Raw genomic sequence first — 20098 nt, 5'->3', positions numbered from 1 at the left:
AGTGAGGAAGTGGCAGGGTCGGAGCCCTGAGAACAGGAGCCCAAGGACACAAGGAGGGTGGCAATAGGGCCCTGCCCAGACCCATCCAGTGCACAGAACTGGCCAGTGGGGACCAAAAGAGGCGGGGCCAAGTGGAGGAGATGTGGGTAGTGGGATCCAGGGTTTAGGCTGTGGAGGGAGGGCAGAGTCTGGCTCCCCACACACAGCTCCCCCACCATGCCCTTACCTTGCCCAAGGGGATGGGGTTCACAAAGAAAAGGTTGTCATTCTCCCTGCGGAACAGAGGGTGCAGCTTCTCCTTCACAATGAAGATGATGTCCGCTGGGATGATGTTGGGACCCTGGGTGGGGGAGGCCGAGGGGTGACAAGGATAATTGCCCACGTGACTGTGGCCAAGCGCTTGCTTCTCCTTGTCTGTAGGTCCTCATCTGTACCATGGGGAGCTTAGACTAGGTTTTCTGGGGGCCATTTCGGTGTAGCCCAGTGCTCCTGCTCTGAGAAGCTTGCCCAGATGAATCCCCAAGAATAACTTCCCAAGTGAGCTGCACCCATGGGAGGGGAGAGGGACTGCCGAGGTAGCAGTGGAACACTGCGCTGGGTGTCAGACAACTGCCCAAGGTCGCAGTCCTGTTAATAGCTCAGGAATGACAACTCTCACCAAGCTTCATGGGCACAGTCGACTCAGACCAATCTTCCCCAAGGGAGCTGCCAGTCCAGTGGCATAAACTGAACACAGTGGGTTCCCAGCAAGCTCAAGGCCAGAACAAAGCAAGGCTGGGGTGGGGGGTGTCAGAGGAGGTGCTGATCCACTAAGGGTCACCTAAGGTGGCCCAAGGGGAGGATCACTGGAGGTGGGCCTAGAAGAGTGGTTTGTTTTGGTTTTTTGGAGGCAAGGTCTTTTTTTGTGTTGCGGGGGGGAACCAGGGATCAAACTCGGGTCCTTGCGTTTGCAAGACAGGTGGCAGAACCACTGAGCTAAATCCCTGTCCCGAGACAAGGCCTTGCTACGTAGCCCTGCTGGCCTCTAACTCATGGCAATCCTAGAATGGTGTTTTTTTTCTTTTGTTTGTTTCTTGTTTGAGACAAGGAGATCTCAGTGTGCTGTCAGGCCAGGTATGGTGGTCTGAAGGGTGTTGTCTTAGGAGTAGATGTGTAATAGGTGAGAAAGGAAGCAAGAAGTGTGGGCAGAGGAATTAACCTCTTAAATCTGAACACTGGATCTCTGTGCTTCTCCTTAGGACTTCAGGAGTCAGTGTGCCTAGGATGACAATTTTATATTTTTATTTAAATGAGTAATTTAAAATTAGTAGTAGTAAATGGTTCTGAGCAGCTCCTATAAATGGGCCTCATTCTGAGAAGCACTGAAGAAAATCAAGCAAAGCCCTGAAGGTAAGGCTGGCTTCTCCTTTCTTCCAGTTCCTGTGCTTTTGCCCTAGGAAAGTCTTTTCCCTCTCTGGGCCTCAGTTTCCCAATGAAGGGATGGGTATAAACCTGAGCTGCCCACTCACAACACTCAAGAGCTGCTGTGAGGCTGTACCTAGAAGGGACAGGAGGGCTGACCTCACTGACTGGGGACTGGTCTCCCCACCAGACCAGGCTTTCCAGGGACAGGACAAGGCATGATCTCCTTCCCCTCAGTCTCCCCACCCCTTGAGCCTGGTGACTGGCCCTGGTCCGCTCCTTTCCCTCTTACCTGGTCTCCTTCCTTCTCAAAGGTGATGCGTGTGCCCTGCCTCCACCCAGGCCGCACATCGATTGTGAGGATCTTGTCCTTGATGGTAGAGGAGTACCCGTCCTCGTTTAGCACCTGCAGTGACATGGGGAGGTGTGGTCTGCTCAGATTTTCCTGAGTCCTCCTCACAAACATGAATGATGCTCTGTGAGTTATGAACAGAGTTAGGAAAAACGCCTCGCCCAGCAGGGTGCTCGGTGTCATAGGGCTGGGGTGCACAGGAGGATGCCCTTGAATGCCATTCTGAGATGTTCAGACAGTGAGGAAGTGGCAGGGTCGGAGCCCTGAGAACAGGAGCCCAAGGACACGAGGAGGGTGGCAATAGGGCCCTGCCCAGACCCATCCAGTGCACAGAACTGGCCAGTGGGGACCAAAAGAGGGGGCCAAGTGGAGGAGATGTGGGTGGTAGGATCCACGGTTCTTAACTCTGATTTATACCCGGGCTCAATCCTCCAGCGGTGGAGGCAGGAAGACCTGCCTTGAGCCATTCACACTCCCATTCTGTTGCCCCTGGAACTAAGGACTCATGCTTCTAGGGTGGCAGGGCTCCTCCTAGGGCTGGAGCTGGGGCCTGGGACACCAAGTGGTCACCACAAGTTAATCAAACCCACGCCTCCAGCCCTGGCCACTAACAGATACACAGTGAAAATGGTAATCAGTTCCTCTCTCCAAATCCCGGCGGTCCTGACCCATCTCTTAATCTCAAAGAGAAGGAACACGGAAGTCAACAGATGTGGGCATCACCCAATGCAGTCACTCCCCAGGAGGTTGTGCATTCATTCCCCAATCACATGCCCATATGGGTGCCATCTGTGGATCTCTTCTGCTGGGCAAAGGTGAGGGGCCTGGCAGAAGGCTGGGCCACTCACACAGCTCTCTCTCACCCTGATGGACTCCTGGGGAACAGTCTGGTAATGCCCAGAAGGCAGAATTCACAGGAGGCTCCCACTGCAGGTGCCGAACTGAGAGGGAAGGGGTCTTACACCGGTTAGGGTGCTGTCAAGGGGAATTCTGCACCAGGGAGGAAAGGGGGCGGGTACTGTTCCTTCCAAATTTCAGACTCTAGAATTCTAAGAACCTGGGTCTCTCTGTCTAAGGTTCCATGATTGTACCAGACACCAATCTTAAGCTCTTCAGTTAGAGAAGGGAAGAGGTACAGAGAGAGGGGAGGGGTTAGATGATGGCTCATGAGAGGAGCATACCAAGCACTCACCCGTCGAGAGATCTTAATTTTTTTGGTGCAGCCAAAGAATAAGTCCTCCAGGGATAAATAGAGATCCCGTTCAATTGGGGGGTCCTGCTTCTTGACCCCTCGACCCCTGAGTCCTCCAAAATTCAAATCCACCTCACTTCCTCCTGCTTCAAAAAATTCTACAGGAGGGCAAAGAGATGAGCTAGAGAAATTGTGTCCAAAGACTCAAACTCACACACATTATACAATCTCTCTCATACACACCCAATTCCAGCCCTATATTTCCTCCAATCTCTTCAGTGTCCCAAGTATAATACCTAGTGGCCATTTCTACCTTTCAGACTCAGGCTGCTGAGCCAAGAAGCTGTCCTTAAACTCAGACCAGAGAAGAGCAAATAGTTCCTACTGCTTTATCCCCTCTTTGGATACTCCTGGTCCCCTGAATCTCATTTCCACAGCTTTGGGAGGTACCAACCCTAACCCTAATCATAACCCTACTGGCAGGACCTTGTAGTGCCAGAAAAGACTCAAAGTTGGCAGTCAACAGTGAGCGATCAGCCCTGAGTCCAATCCTCCCTACCCAGTTCAGGACTCCACTCTCCCTCACTGCCCAGTCCTGCCAAGACCACTGAGATCCAAGATTCAGGTGTCAGTGATGTTATCAGCTGATGAGAGAGGGGAAGGTCTGATCCCTGAAAATATGAGCCAAACTTATCTTTCCTCAACTTTATTTGCACCTGCCCAGCCTATAACCCCTCCTGCTGCCCTTGCCCTTCTATCCTAGTGCAGAGAGAGAGCCCTATGCTAGCCCTGGTCCTGAGGGATTGTGCAGTCATTTGGGACTGATTTTCTCTGTCTGTGGAATGGGATGTTAACACCTGCCCTGTCTTCCACCATTAAGATGACAAAGACCTTAAACTTGATGAGAACTTACCAAACAGCAGGTGCTATGTTCAACAGTTTCATTTTTATTTTTATTGATTTATTTTTAGCAGTGCTAGGGCTCAGACCCAGAACCTGAGACAAGTGCTCTACCACTAAGCTGCTAAACTATGTCCCCAACCCTTCATTTTTATTTCATTGGCCCAGAATATTCACTGTTTAATAGCTAGTAAGTAGTGGAGATGAGACCTATACCACAGAATGATCTGACGTCAGAACCAATGGCTTAACCACTACACTATGCTGACAGAAGCCCTCTACAAACTGTAGAGTCGGAGGTTGCTATTATGTACTATACTCTGTCTCTCATGGAATGAACTTCACAGGCTGGAATGCTGAAGGGACCTTAGGAGGGTGAGGTGGCTTCACCACCCTGTTAGTGTCCCTGAAAAGTGTCATAATCAAGAGGCCTGTGCTCTGCCTGGTCCCCCCTTCATTACTGGATTTATTCACTCACCTACCACCTGTGGTAGAAACCAGTCCCTCAGACCCCACAGGGACAGAGGAAATAAGAACCCCCAGAAGGGAGCTCTGTAACAATACAGCCCCTAGACCCTGTCTAAGGAACTCCCAAACCCAGAGGCTGACCCTCCCTGACAGGCACTGCCCCTGCAGGCTTTCTTGGGTCCCTTGTACTACATCAATAAGGCAATAATTTAAAATAATGAATTTTAAACACCCCTGGGTGGACACACTGGCCCTTGGCATTCTTACGTGCTTCTCCTGAGAATCTTCCCTGCTGAGGAGTCAGTAGAGTTGAAAGGAACATTCTCAGACCCCTCTGCAGCCAGGGTTTGTATTCTACTCATGAAGTGAGCAGGGAGCCACTTGGAAGGCAGGAAGAGGGAAGGCAGGCACTTCCCCCTCTCTCTGCTGAAGGTGGTGAGCACTGCTGGAAAGATACTGGGCTTTTCTGAAGCAACAGTTCTGTGTGCGTCCACCCCGCCACACACTAGTTTCATATCAGTCAGAGGCAAGTAAGGCAGAAATGATGACAAATTCCTTCAATCAGGGGTAGGGCTACAGTGATGTGTTCTGGAACACAGTAGAGGGTTTCCTGATTCCCTTGTCATGACTCTGGCCAACACAGTGCTCTCCTGTGGGCTTAGAGGTACTGTTCTCAAGGGAATTCCTCTCACTCAGATCTCCCAGTGGTTTTCAAGCACCTCAGTCCCTGCGCTGAACCTCCTTTGCTTTACCAGTTTACAGTGGTATGTTTCTGTAGCTCATTTCTGACTAATACATATCTTAACACAGTGAAATCTCATACAGCTACTAAAATGATTAAAGTCGATCTGTAGATAACATAATACATCATAGTATAATCTTCAAGATAAATGAAGTATACAAAGTCAGTGTGGGGCCAGGGTTATAGCTCAGTGCAGCATGCCCGCCTGGCAAGTGCAAGGTCCTGAGTTCAGTCCCCAGTACCACACACACATACAAAGAAGTCAGTGAGTATAAATGATGCAGTCCCATTTTCTTAAAAAAAAGGGGGGGGGTGTAAATAAAAACTAATATATGTTCATCAGACATAGAAAATTTCTGGAAAGATATGTAGGCTGTTAACAGTGAGGGGCTACTTCTGGGGAAGGAAATGGAGGGATGGGATTTATTACAATAATTTTTTTACTTTTTTTTTTTTACTATGTATTGTGTATATTTCTTAAAGTAAAAAAACAAAACAAACTATTCAGAGAAAGGCATCTTTTACACTGTGTCCCTTCCCAGCAAGGCAAGAGTTGAGTAGGATTCCTTACCACTGAAAGGGTTGTCTCCCCCGAAGAACTCATGGAAAACCTTGTCAGGGTTGCCGTGGAAGACGTAGCCAGTTGTCCATGGTGTCTGGGCTCCAAACTCCAGAGGAATTCCGCCCTTCAGGCCCTCCTCTCCAAATTTGTCATAGATGCCTCTCTTCACAGCTGTGGATACGTGTGACTTTGAGGAGGGGCCAGCCTTGGAGTTACAGAGATGGTGGCGCTGGGGGATGACGGACATGAGGCAGGGGCTAGGACAAAAGGAGCCTGCTTTTTAAGTGCCCGCTGCCTGGCAGCCTCTGAAATGAGATCCTAGAAGGGGTGTGCTTTCATGACTGCGGGAGCCCAGAGGAGAGAGCAGAAATGGTACTGTGCTGGGGTGGGGTGGGGATTAGAGGAGGAACGGAGACTAAGGGTGAAGCTGCAGATTTGAGAGCTGGCTTAGCTCACTCATCACAGTAATCAGAATCCTGGAGTCGTGAAATGTTAGAATCTAAGAATTCTAAACACTGGAGCTTTGAAATCCTGCTTTAAGGACTCTGCAGACCTGAAAATCCAAGGCCAGGGAAACTTTGGTGATCTCCAAGCCATTCTGCATAGTATCCATGATAACGGTCTCCAGGACAAGCCCTCAGGGGAGCCACCAGGGAGCTGCCTACGCTGCATGGTGACTCACACTTGCTCCATGCTCTGGCTTCCAAAGGAGAGACATTTCTCAGTGATGCCTGGCCTCTCTCTCTGCCCTTTCATGTCCTTGCTTTTCTTACGGACATGAAGACTTAGCTACTCAGTCTGGGAAGGATAAATGTGCACACCTGCTCAGTCTCAGTCATCTGCCCTTGGCAGCCAGCATCTCGCTCTGCTTCTTGGGGAAGGCTCTGTCCTCTTAGGGTGTGGGAAAAGTGCCCTGTGCCTACACTGCCCTGACTGGTGAGCCATCAGCCTAATCCTGGGTCCTGCACACTGGCTGCTGAGAAAGATACTTGTTAGTGGGACATGGCAGCAAATGCCTGTGATCACAGCCACTGGGAGGCTGAGACAGAAGTATCACAGGTTCAAGGCCAGTCTGGGCAATTTAGTGAGACTGTCACAAAGTAAACTTAAAAAAAAGGCTGGGGATGTAGCTCAGTGGTAGAGCACTTGCCTAGCTTGTGTGAGCCCTAGGTTAAATCTCCAGTACCAGAAAGAGAGGGAGGGAGAAAGGAAAGAAGGGAGGGAGGGAGGGCAATTCTTTGCTCTAGGTTCTGTCTTTAGATACTGGACATGGAGAATGGAGGGTTACTCTCTATTGGATCCCTCGGAAAACCGACCATTCTTGAGACTTAAAGAAAGATGTTAATGGAGGAGTAGGTGACAGAAATCTCCTGGAGTGAGTCTGTGTGCCCAGCCCCACAGTCACTCACGATCGCTCAGCACATCGTAGGCCTCTGCTATTTGCCTGAATGTCTCTGCTGCAAATGGCTCGTCCGACTTCAGTGGGTGGTTCTTCAGGGCAAGTTTCCGGTACCTGCACGAGGGAAGGCTAATAGGAGTCACAGCAGTGGACCTGCTGCCGAGGAGCAGGCCACGGTTCAGAGCTGATGCTGTCTGTCATCTACTGCCTTGCTATAGTCAGGGGTGACCGTATAGGCTTGGTGGTAGCCCAGGTGCATCACTCAGATCTCCCTGAAGAGAACCTGGTGTGCGGAGCCCAGGGAGCTGACAGCCCTCTGCAGCTGCCCTTAGGCATTTGTTCTGAGGACTGGGAAGTCCTGAAATAGGGCTGGAGAAACCTTAGTGATCTCCTAGCTATTCTCCCAAGCCGAGCCGCCCTCGCCAACCCCTAAATGTGGCAGAGGATCAGTGATGGCCCATTCCTGTGACACGTGGGGCTCCTTTCAACAGGCAGCCTTGGTTTGGGGACACCCCACCAGCCTGGCTGAGACTATCTGGGGCCACACTGCAGCTCTCTCCACTCAGGCCTTCCTCCCTCCATCTTTCACAGGTATCAGGCCTGTCCTGCAGTCTGAATCTCTCCCTACACCCTGGGAACCCCTATGGCTGTAGGAGTGAGCAAGGGGCTGTTACTGGAACCCAGAAGGAATAGTGGACAGGGCCTTTGGCAGGAGCTGTGATATTCAGTCAGGGGACACAGGCAGCTTGAAGAGATCCCATAGGAAGGGAGCTTGGGAATTAAGACCGAAACCTCACTTTTCTATCTCCCATTCCCCTGCCCTGCCTGATTTAGCAGGAGGAAGTCAGGAAGCCTGTTGGTGCCTTTGTGTGTGGCGTCACTGTGCTGGCTGGCAGGGTAGGGAGGGTAACTGGAAGGGCACAGAAAGGTGTCCAGACCAGACTCCCAGGTCACCCATTCCAGTCTGACCTCGCAATGACCGGGCTCCATCGCTTCTCTTCACTCACAGTTTGGGGATGAAGTTATACTGTGGACTTATCTCAAACCAGACCACTTCTCTGAGCCCGACTTCTTAACCTGCTTGCTAGCTCCTCTCCAACATCCCAAAGAGGTGCTGGGGATTGAGCTCAGTGGTTCTGTCGCCTGCCTCACAAGTACAAGGTCCCAAGTTCGACCCTCAGTGCCGCCCCAACAAATTTTTTAAATCCCATAGGGGCCACAAACTCAATGAGCCTAGATCAGCACATTTTCATGGTCTCATCCTCCTGCACCCGGGCATCACAGCCAGAAAGCTGAGCATTATCTTTAACTCAAATTCTCCTTTTTCCTCCTCCCTCCATCCCAGCAATTATCAAGTCACGTTGGGTTTTCCTTCTAAATGCCCCCTTCCTGCCTCTTCATCCCTACAACTGTTGCAGAACCATATCTCCCTGTATCTAGCAGCGCCCTCTCCAACCAGTCCACTTTGTGCGCTGTCACCAGGTTGGAACTCCCTGTCTCTGTGCCTATCTCTGCTTTCTAACATACTCCGACCAAGTCACTCTCCTGCTGAAGCCCTTCACGCTTGTGCGATTCCCCCTTTTCCTGCACATTCTCCTCCCTTTTCCTGTGACAGTCACCCTTCTGTAGCCCCTCCCAGAGCCTCCCGGCAACGTTTCATTCAGCCTTCACCTTTGGGCTTAGGGACCAACTTACCCAGTTCCCCTGACTGCCAGCCTCCATCCTGGGGCAGACACTCCTAACCGAGTTGCCAAGGCCTTTGATCCCAGAACTCAGCCCTCCAAAGTCCTTGGGTGGCTGCATCCATTTCTCTGGGTCCCCAGTGTCTAGCACCAAGCAGCAGTGAGTAAATAAATGATGTGAGCCCGCAGTCCCGCCGGGCAGCCCTCCTCACTGTGTCTGGGTTCTAACAATGCTTCCTCCCACTGAGCTGGGTCTGCTGTCCTTGTCCTTTCCATTAATTCATAAAGGTCCTGGCTCTGCCCTTGGGAGCCTTACAGAGAGAATCTTTGCAGTCTACTTTCCGAGGCTTGAATACAATTGTCACAGCCTTCCTGGGACTTCTAAGGAAGTAGTTTTCAATTCCAAATGTCATAGTTATGAGGAGACTCACCAGTAAATTCGATCCGTAAGTACAATGACAAAGTTGGAAGCTGGGCACTATGATGCACACCTTTAATCCCAGCCACTCAGGAGGCTGAGACAGTTGAATCCTAAATCTGAGGTCAGCCACAGCAATTTAGATCCTGACTCAAAATAAAATATAAGCTGGGCTTGGTGGCGCACGCCTATACTCCCAGCACTTTGGGGGCTGAGGCAGGAGGATTGCTCTGAGTTCGAGGCCAGCCTGAACTACATAGTGAGACCCTGTATCCCCCCTCCAAAAAGAAATTGAGTGATTTCAAGATTAACTCCGGTCCATTTTGTGCATGACCACTGGGTTTGAGGTCTCTATTTCATTGGATGCTTCTAAAATACTCTCTGACCAAGTCATGCTCCTGCTGAAACCCTGTACCGATTCACTTGTTGTCTTCAGTTTAAGTCAAGCCCCTACTTCTCCCTCTGCTACAACCTCACTCTCTTTCACCTGTTCTCCTGTGTGGCAGAGAGGGGTAGAGTCACGGCTCAGGAGCGAATGGGTGGACTGGCTGCTGGGTCCTGGGTTAGGGTGGACAGCTACCAGTAGGATGGAAGCAACTTTACAGCAGCACTTGGAGGATACAAGGAAGAATCAATCCATCCATTGTTGGAGTCCTGATTCACACAGGGGTTGCCGTGGGGATCTCTCAGATGAGCATGGTGGGGTGATATCTGTTGTGGCTCATCCCACAGATCTCTGATCCCACGGATCTCTGATCCCACGGATGCTCCTGTGGTGTCTAGAATCAGATGATGGGAGCATCATGGTCCAGAAACACGACAGCATCATGGTGGCAGCTCACAAAATGCCCTCTTGATATCTCCTGTTACTTTTTTTTTTTTTTTCTGTCAGTTCTTCAGTACCCTTTCATTGGGACTTGGTCCTACTTGTTAATTATCTTGTAAAACTGCTACAGTTCCAGTGATTAGGCCATTCATCTGATATGCACTGGACATTTTTCCATTTATTTTGGAGTAAATTGCCTTCTTTTTGGTACCAGGGATCGAACTCAGGGCCTCCCACTTGCAAGATAAATCACCGGCCCCTGGAGTAAGTTGCTTTATGACCAACCTATCATGATATTAGTAGAAAAGGATCATGTTTTGAGGCAGCAGGTCCAGGTTAGTTTGTTTTGTTTTGTTTTTCTTTGAGGCAGGGTCTCACTATGCAGTTGAGATTGACCTGGAACTCACTGTGTAGCCCAGGCAGGGCTCAAACTCACAGTGGTCCTCCTGCCTCAGCCTCCCAAGTGCTGGAATTACAGCCATGCGCCACCATATAGAATTTTATGTTCAATAAATCTATGTAGAGGAAAGCATAAAAAAAAAGAGTGAATGAGTGATGTTAGCTCAGGTGGTTATGAATCATCATGGGACTTCATTTTATATATACATACATATATATATATTTGTTGATGTTTTGTTCTGTTTTTTGGTCAAAATCAAGGCATACTCTATGGGAGACACTCATCATACATGAAACTCATGCCTTAAAAGATGCTGGAGGGGCGAAGAGGCAAGGGCTATATTTGAAAAATATGCATGGTTGCTTTTCTTGTTTGTTTATGAGACAGGATTAAACCCAGAGTGCTCTACCACTGGGCTAAATCACATCCCTAGCTCTTTGAAGTTTTATTTTGGGGCAGCGTCTTGTGAAGTTGCTGAAGCTGGGCTCAAACTTGGGAGCCTCTGGCTTCAGCCTCCCGACTACCTGGGATTACTGGTGTGGATCTCTGTGCCCAGCATTGCAGTTCTTTTAATCAGTTCTTTATATGACATGATTTCATGTACAAATGATTGTTGGGAATTTTTACGTATATTATCTCATCTATTCCTTTTCAAAGCCACAACCACAATCACCCCCTTCTGTTGTGTGTGTGTGTGTGTGTGTGGTATGGGGGATCAAACTCAGGACCTTGCTTACGAGACAAGGGCAGTGCCACTGAGCTAAATCCGCAACCCAACCTCCTCCTGTGTTTCAGAGATGACAAATTGACATTCAGAGAGTTTAAGTCACTCGGCTATGTCACACAACTAGCAGGTAGGAGAATCTGGACTCAGACATTCCAATGACAAGTCTGTGCTTATCTTTCTGTCCTCCAACTGCTCTCTTTCCACAACCTTTCCCTTGATGGCTCTCACTGTCCAGTGAGAGGCCCTGAACAATGGGTGACATCCTACACTGCCCTCTGAGTTTGTGCGTTATTTCTCAAATCATGCTGTGGACTCTCTCCTCTCATCCCACTTAGATCTCCTACCAGCCTTGAGATATTAATGGTATCTACCTCTCAGGGTCTTTGAGGATCAAATGAAATCATGACGGAAGGTTCTGAGAACAGCAGAGACACAACCCATGTAGCTACTGTATTTCCCAACTGTAATTATCTTAGATACTTGCATTTTTCTTTACCTTTCCATTATCCCCTTAATTGCCAAGTTCATTCCCTCTCCTCTCTCTAAGTCCCCTGAAGAGGCTTACTTCTCCTTCAAGCCTGGTCTTCTGCCTCCTACAGGTCTCTATCCTTCCAATACAGTCTTCTCTAGCATTTTGTACCTTCCCTTTTATAATGGTTGTGATGACGTAATCGACATCTGTATTCACCAACAAAATTAGGCTGCATGAGGGAAAGAGACATATCTGATTCACAGTTTTATCTCCAGCTGCTACCCCTGCACCTAACCTATATGGTCAGTGTTCAATAAATATTTACTTTAAAATGTTTTTTTTCATATAGGAAGAAAAGGTCTAAAGGAGTAGGGGGAAGTGGGGGAAGTGGGAGAGGTAGGGGAAAGGAAAGAAGGGAAAAGAAAAAATATGAGAAAAGGAAAAATGGAAACAAACATTGTAAATAGGGAAGGGTGGAGGGGGTGAAGAGAGGACAGGGGAATGGGGAAAAAACAAAAACCAAGATACATCATGTAAAGGTGCAAGATCCCAATGATGAATGTAACTGTACTGTATACCTAAAATGTACCAATAAACTTAATGGGAAAAAAAAGTTTTTTCATGAGTTCAATCCCAGGTATTGTAAATAAATAAATAAATAAATAATAAATGTTTTTTTCAACAAAAACAAACCAAAAAGATCACACAAAAAGTTGTTTTCTAGAAAAATGTGCTGACTCCTGTTCTAGCCTTTAAGAATAGACCGCAAAATTCCCAAGACTTGATGAAAGTATTCAGAGATAAAGTTTAGTCAGTGACAAAAATCCTTACAATAGCCAGAATGAAATCTGTAATACATCCATCTGGCCAGGTCATCTCCCTGTTCACTATCCTTGGTTCTCCATAATACTTAGAATAATGTTCAAATGGCTCTTCTGTCTCCCTTTTGTTATTAGGAAAAATCAAGACACCTGGGAAAGGAGACAGAGCATAGAGTGTAAGGGGATCGGGCCTGGAAGCAGACTGAGGACCCACCGTGTCTGCATCTTCAGCATGCCCCCGGCCCGCAAGTCAGGATAAGGGTACACAAGGAGCAAGAGGAGCAAGGCTCGCTCGCCTGCCTGCCCAGCTCTGTGCAGCAAAGCTGGGTGGGAAGGGACGGCAGTGGTGGGGCTGCCTTAGCACACCCTTCCAGCCTGGGTCTGGCCCCAACTTACGCCCTCTTGATCTCAGCATCCTCTGAATTGCGAGTGATCTGGAGCACAGAGTAATAATCCTGGCCCATGGCTGGCTGGCAGTGAGTTGTTAATCCTCAAACTTCAACATGGCCGTTAGTCCGCATTCCTTGGTTGCTCCTGACAACCGCACAGGGGCACTCTGGGAGTTGTAGTCCTACCTTCTTAAGCAAGCTGTCTTCTGGACTCTAGCCTGGGAACAAAAGGACTGGGAAAATTGTAGCTAGTTCTGTGATCCTGATAAAGGTCATTCAGCTCAGAAACCAGAGTCACAGAGCTGTTTTATCTTATTTTATTTTATTTTGGTTTTTTGAGACAGGGTCTCACTATGCAGTTGAGACTGTCCTGGAACTCACTACATAGCCCAGGCTGGTCTCAAAATCATAGCGATCCTCCTGCCTCAGCCTCCTGAGTTCCACCACGCCCATCCTATTTTATTTTTATTTTTAAGGAGAAAGAAATTACTTTTAATTAAAAGTTTTCAAAACAAATACATTTTATTTTTTTTTATATTTTTTATTTTAGAAATGTTATATTTTCAGAAAAGTGATGTAGACACAATTCCCACATATCTCATACCCCATATCATTTCTTCTGTTAACATATTAGTGAGGTAATGTGTCATAAATAACTATCTATCTATATATTTGGTACTGGGGATTGAAACTAGGATCTTTGCACTGAGATACATCTCAAGCTCTAAGTCACTTACTTGCCATATTGGGCTCAAAACTCATGATCGTCCCGCTTCAGCCTCCCAAAGTACTGAGACTGCAGGCCTGCGCCACACCTGGCTGTGAAGTACAATTTCCGTTACAGTGTATCAAAGGTACACACTACCAACACAGCTTCTCAATGGTGATGAGGTAGGATTTGTCAGGTTTCTCCACTGTAAAGTTACTTTCTTCCTACTTTTTGCATTGCACGGTTTGGGAGGAAGTTACTGCGTGGCACACCCTTAACGGTGCAGAGTAAGGCTCCACCTCGCCGATAGCAATAGAACCCAGTTTTCCTAGCACATCCCACATGCAGTCAGTCACCAAGCTCAGTTCCTTCTGCCACCCAGACTCCACCCCTCCCTGCTCTTCATCTTTCTGCAAGGCCACTAGAACTTCCTCGCTGTCTTTCTGCCTTATCTCTCTACCTTGCCAAGATCATGCCCCGGTGCAGAGTGAAGCCCAGACTGCTCCCCCTGGCACACAGGCCCCTGCAATCTGTTGCATCACTCTCCACCCTGTCTCTCGCCACCCATGCACCTGTTGTTACTCACAGATGACTACAACACTTCCACTGCCCAAACTAACCATTCTCTCTCACATCAGAACACTCCCATCATCCACCGCAAACCTGGCCTCCATTCAGCTATTTATTTTTTCTTCCTGTGAAAGTTTATATGCACAAATAAGCAGTATTGGAACATTCCTTGTTGAAGGAATATTGCACCTGTGTCCCTATTTTTTTTTCATTCCCTGACTTTTCTTTATAGTTTTACAACTTATTCATGCATTCAGTGGTGTGTTGGTAAATGTTTCACAACTGGCTTACCGGAAGGAAATAAAATCTACTGTGAAACATTTGCCAGTTTTCTCTAAATACATCATTACAAGGATTTCTAACAACATATTTATGTTTTCATATTTTGAATTTTACATAAAATGATATCACCTATACAAACAGGTATCTGTGTGATCTACCTTAACAGAGGGTCTATTATTCTCTGCTTACGAACATCTGGGTGTTGTGTCAACTTGGCAAGGTAGTGCCAAACAGTTTCCCGATGTGGCCGTTCTAATTTATACTGGCAAGTACAGCATATGTCACTGCTACAATCACACGTGGAGACGGCAGTGACGACTTCCTTCTCACCGACTCTCCGAAGTTCTGAAATGTTCGTGAATATAGTAGGCATAAAATAGCATCTCATTCTGGATTTCAATTTGCATTTCTTGGCTGTATTTCATATTTGTTGGCCATTTTTTCCCTCATGATGGTGAAGTGCCTGCATTTTTGCCCAATTTTCTATTGGCCTTTTTTGTTTTTATTATTTTTAAAATTTAATTTTATTGGTACAATTTAGGTATACATAATGATCACAACATTCATCATAGGGAATCACAGGGAATTTGGGTTTATTAATGATTTGTGCCTCTGCATTTTCTAAAAACAAATTCTTTGTTGATAATGTGAAATACATACTAGTACCTGCAGTTTGAAGCTTGTCTTTTCACTTTTAAAAAATGAAGTCAAGGGCTGAGATGTAGCTCAGTGGCACAGTGCCTGCCTGGCAAGCGTGAGGTCCTGAGTTCAATCCCCAGTACCCCCCCAAAAGTCAAATTTACTAATTGTTTTGTTTGTGGTTATGCTTTTAGTGTCTAGTTATTTCCCTATGTGAGGTCATAAAAATCTTCTTTTATTTCACAGTTGAAATCTTTATTCCACTGGGCATGTTGACTACAGTCCCAGTACTCAGGAGGCTGAGGCAGGAGGATCACTGTAAGTTCAAGACCAGCCTGGGCTACATAGTGAGTTCCAGGTCAGTCTTAACTACACAGTGAGACCTAGTCACAAAAAAATGAAAGAAAAAAAAAAGAAACAAAATCTTTATGCTACCCAGAACCTATCTTTTTGTGTATGGTTCAAGGAACTTTATTCTTTTTCTGAAGAGATGTGGTCTTGCTATGTTGTCCACTCTGGTGTTGAATCCCTGGACTTGTAAGAACTTCCTGCCTCCACCTCTGGAGTAAAGGAGGCTACAGGTATGGATCAATGCAACTGGCTTTTTCACTCAGATATCCAACTGTCCAGACTATTTAACAGTCCTTTGTTTCCTCATCAATCAATAATCTGCCACACTATACTGTAAGTTTCCATACAGGCATGGGTGTGTCTGGACTGTTCCTCCTTAGGCCTATCCCTGTGCCAATGCCACAGTGTAGCCCACACCTTCTTCTCTCTTCCTCTCCCTTTCATTCCTCTTCTCAAATGGGAAGTGTTCTTAAGACAGCATCTAGTAGCAGGTACAGGGAACAGCATTTTAAATCTGTACCTGTACGTCAGGCTTGGTCCTTGATGGCATTTCAGATACTAGTGCCTGAGATATTTAAAAACCTCTTTTGCATTCCCTGAAACCACACAATGACAAAGGAGAGCTTGCTCCATAAGAGTTCTTCCATATTATTTGAGGCAAAAAGCCTTCTTTAGGTTTGGAGCAGGTGAAACACATTTTTGGAATTGAGCCAAATGACAGAGAAATCAACTGAAAAGATAAGAAATAAAATACAGGTTTTTGGTGAGTTAAATGGCTAACAAGGGTCCAAACCTTGGTGCTTCTAAACTCACCTGCCAATTGTGACTGTAAGCAGGTTTGTTTAAGGCCTCCAGATCTAGTGTCTTCACATTAAGTGAATTACGAAGGTCAACTACACAACAGGTTACTAGGAAAACATAGGAAAGTATGTAATATATAGATGAAGATGGTCCTTACCCTTGAGGCAGTAGTCAGAGACCAAGCTCCAGTCTATTAGTTACTAGTTTTGTGACTTTAAGCCATGATTTCTTTTTTGTTTTTTCAAGTACTCCCAGAGCCATGATTTCTTAGCCACAGCTGCCTACTGGTAAAGATGAAAGTGCGGAATTACCCACTCCCTTTATATATACTAGGAACTCTACCAGTGAGCTACACCCCCAGACCTTTTTATTTTTTGAGCAGGGACTGCTGAATTGCCTAGAAGACCCTTGTACTTCTCCTGCCTTGGCCTCCCATGTATCTGGGATTACAGGCGTGCTTGAGATTATCCTTTTTTACTTTTTGCTTTTCCAAGCTCTCTTGTGGACTTTTTTGTCATCTATATTTCTTTATTGGTACATTTTAGGTAAACATCATGATCACATTCATCACTGAGAATTTGTATCAGTACATGATGAACCTTGGTTCTTGTTTTTTCCCTATTCCCCTTCCTTCCTTTCCACCCATCCATCCCACCCTATTTACAAAAACTTGGTTTCCATTTTTTCCTTCTTTTCTCATATTTTTCCTTCCCCTTTTTCCTTTCATCCCCCCCCTTCCTCTTCCCTTTTGGACCTTTTCTTCCTATCTTACATAATATATTATACATTTTGGTCCTCATTTAGTTTTGCAGTTTCTTATACCACAGAAACTATTCAGTATTTGCCCATGTGTGTCCTATTTGTTTCACTTGAGTTTGGTCTCAATGTGCATCCATTTAGCTATAAATATCTCTAGTTTCCCATTCTTTATAGCTGAAGAGTACGCCAGTGTATTAAAAAGCCATATCTTCTTTATCCAGTCATCAGTTGATGGGCATTTCTCTTGTGGACTTCAATTTTCACTTATTTAATTACTAATGAGACTGAGCATCTTTTCATGTTTATTATCTGCTTGTCCTATTCTTATTATCAGGGAAAAAAAGTGCTATTAAAAATCAAGACCCTTGAGTTCAATTCCTGGTACCAGAAAAAAAAATCAAGAACCAGAGGGTTAGGGGAAGGCCTTGCTCATCCTCAGGCTGAAAGGGGAGAGGGAGACCCTATCTGAGTGACAACTATGTGTGCAGAGGTGGGGTAGGGGGACACAGCCTGTGTGGATGGCAGCCTGGTTACTCACAGAGGCACGAACAAATGTGTGACTAGAGGAGGATTATGAGAGGCCAGGTTCTCACTAAAGAAAGGAGGTTATTATGAAGAATGCTAAAATTAGTCCTGTGGATTCAGATTGGCATTGGAAATATCAACGTAAACTTGAGATTTTTACTGTTTGTTTTTACTGACCACTCAACTCACCCCAAATCTGTATGCACACAATGTACACATAGAGGTGTATGTGTACACTGGGCCTACTAAGGCCTAGACATATACTCCATACTCAGTGAAGAGCGCACTAATGCCAAGACCTTGGTTTCTGGATATCATTTCCACTAAAAGGAGGCAGGGCTTCTTGGAAAATGACTGACTCCACTACTGGGGTTAGAAAACTACAAAGTGAGGCTGGAAGATCTTCTGGAAGATATGGATCTGCTCAAAATTTATGGGGACATGGCAAAAGCTATAGGAATCAGCTTGAAGAAGCTCTCACTGGCCAAACTATATAACAGAAAACAGGCATGGTGGCTGTAATCCCAGCACTCTAGGAGGCTGAGTCAGGAGGACAGTTGTTTGGGTAACTTACTTAGTGACACTGTCTAAAAATTAAAAAACACGGGGGCCAGGGATTTAGCTCAGTGCAGAGGTCCTAAATTCAGTCCCCAGTAGTGAAAATAAATGAATAGGATTATAATCTATAGAAAAAATATGAATTCATAGGTAGTCCATACACATATATCTATGAATCAATGACCACTTGAGTAAATAAAGGAAAATAAAATATTCTACTTCCTAGTAAAAGCACAATTATAAAAGTACAAAGAATGATGGAATTATAAAGTCAGCACTTGGCAATTGTTATAGGATGACTGACCCATAAAAGAATCATCAAAGCCAATGAGATGGTGCATGCCTATAATCCCAGCACTCAGGAGGCTGAGGCAGGAGAATCACTGTGAATTCCAGACCAGCCTGGGCTACATAGTGAGTTCTAGGGCAGTCTCAACTACACAGTGAAACCTTGTCTCAAAAAACAAAAACAAAATCATCCAAGAATGCTAAAACCAGTGACTACCTAGGAGGCTGAGACAGGAGGATGCAAGTTCAAGACCAGCCTGGGAAAACCAAAAAAAAAAAACAAAAAAACAAAAAAACAAAAAACACTTGCCGGGCATGGTGGCACATGCCTGTAATCCCAGCACTCCAGAGGCTGAGGCAGGAGGATTGCTGTGAGTTTGAGACCAGCCTGAGCTACGTAGTGAGTTCCAAGTCAGTCTCAACTACATAGTGAGACCCTGTCTCAAAAAAAAAAAAAAGACCAGCCTGGGCAACTTAGGAGACCCTGTCTCAAAATAAATGTTTTAAGAAAGGGTTATGGATGTACCTCAGTGGTAGAGCACTTCCCTAGCATGCATGAGACCCTGGGCTCAATCCTCAATACAAGAATAAAGAATATTGAAACTAGTTGATACAAGTTTTAGGAGAACCAGGGTATTTATATGTTATCAAAGTAGCTACATGCTAATTATGTTGTAGAGAATCCTGGTAGATACCATTTTAACCACATTAGTATCAATGGGCCATACAGTAATAAAATATTGTAGACAAAAACAAGTGCTGGTAGAGATATGAAGTCAGGACCCTCATACACTGCTGGTGAGAATGTAAAATGGTACAGCCACTTTGAAAACAATAGGCAGTTCTTAAAGGCCGTAAATAGAGCTGAAAACGTATGTTCACATGAACACTTGTAATAAACTCATAGCAGCATTATTCATAATAGCTAAGTGGAAACAACTCAAATGCACATCAACTGATGTGAATACATAAAATATGGTATATCCCTACAATGATGGGGTATAGAGATAGCTGGGAGAGAGTGGCAGAGAGAGACAGAGACTTACTTTAAGAAATAGGCTCAGATGGGCCAGGAATTTAGTTTAGTAACACCACACCCGCCTCACAAACTCAAGGTCCTGAGTTTGATCCCCGGTTTAAAAAAAATGCTCAAGAGGATTACAGGATTGTAGAAATTTAGCAAATCCAAAATCCTGTAGGGAGTCTGACGGGCTGGAGACTCAGGGAAGATTTGTAGTCCAAGACCAAAGGCAGTCTGTTGGCAGAAATCTTTCCTGCTTAGGGAAAGTCAGTCTTTGGTCTTTTCAGCCTGTTTGAATGAGGCCCACTCACATTATGAAGGGTAATCCTCGTTATTCAAAGTCCACCAATTTAAATGGTAATTAATCCCCCAAAATGCTTTCAGAGAAAAACCTATAAAAATGTCTGGCCAAATATCCAGGCACTGTGGGCAGCCAAGTTGATTCATAAATCAGCTACCACAAATGGAATATTATTTGTTAAGAACAAAAAACATCATGTAGAGGTACAAGATCCCAACAATGAATGTAACTGTACTGTATCCCTAAAACGTACCAGTAAACTCAATTAAAGCTGGAAAAAAAAAAAGAACAAAAAACAATAAAATAGTAGGGCCAGGGATTTTGCTCAGTGGTTTCGCTGCTTGCCTTGCAAGCACAGGGCCCGAGTTCAATCCCTGGTACCAAAAAATAAATAAATACATAAATAGTGATACATGCTACAACATGGATGAAACTTGCTAAGAGAAAGAAGCCAGACATAAATGGTCACATACTACATGATTCTACTTATATGAAATGCCCAGAACAGAGAAATCCAAAGACACAAAGTTGGTTAGTACTTGG

The 20098-nt window shown here is 45.8% G+C and overlaps 1 protein-coding gene across 4 annotated transcripts in view; it reads right to left on the bottom strand.

Annotated features, from left to right (window-relative positions):
- The window catches only part of Dnajb13 (DnaJ heat shock protein family (Hsp40) member B13), a 22033-nt gene extending 9118 nt beyond the window's left edge, over positions 1-12915 (bottom strand). Inside the window, exons 1-7 of one of the 4 annotated variants that reach the window (XM_010603267.2) lie at positions 12759-12915; positions 11714-11770; positions 7027-7130; positions 5627-5788; positions 2946-3103; positions 1694-1807; positions 227-340 (exon numbers count right to left, since the gene is read on the bottom strand). In XM_010603267.2, coding sequence (XP_010601569.1) covers positions 227-340; positions 1694-1807; positions 2946-3103; positions 5627-5788; positions 7027-7130; positions 11714-11770; positions 12759-12826 — 777 coding nt within the window. In that variant the 5' untranslated portion in view covers positions 12827-12915. The remainder of the gene's footprint in view (positions 1-226; positions 341-1693; positions 1808-2945; positions 3104-5626; positions 5789-7026; positions 7131-11713; positions 11771-12758) is intronic. The other 3 variants (XM_010603268.3, XM_010603265.3, XM_010603266.3) reach the window with 3 other exon arrangements.
- Between the last annotated feature and the right edge of the window lie 7183 nt (positions 12916-20098).

Source organism: Fukomys damarensis, unplaced genomic scaffold, assembly GCF_012274545.1.
Source record: "Fukomys damarensis isolate Sample0158 unplaced genomic scaffold, DMR_v1.0_HiC HiC_scaffold_16, whole genome shotgun sequence".
Taxonomy (NCBI): Eukaryota; Metazoa; Chordata; class Mammalia; order Rodentia; family Bathyergidae; genus Fukomys; species Fukomys damarensis.
Note: the sequence above shows the minus strand (reverse complement) of the source record. Positions and strands in the feature narration are given on the sequence as shown.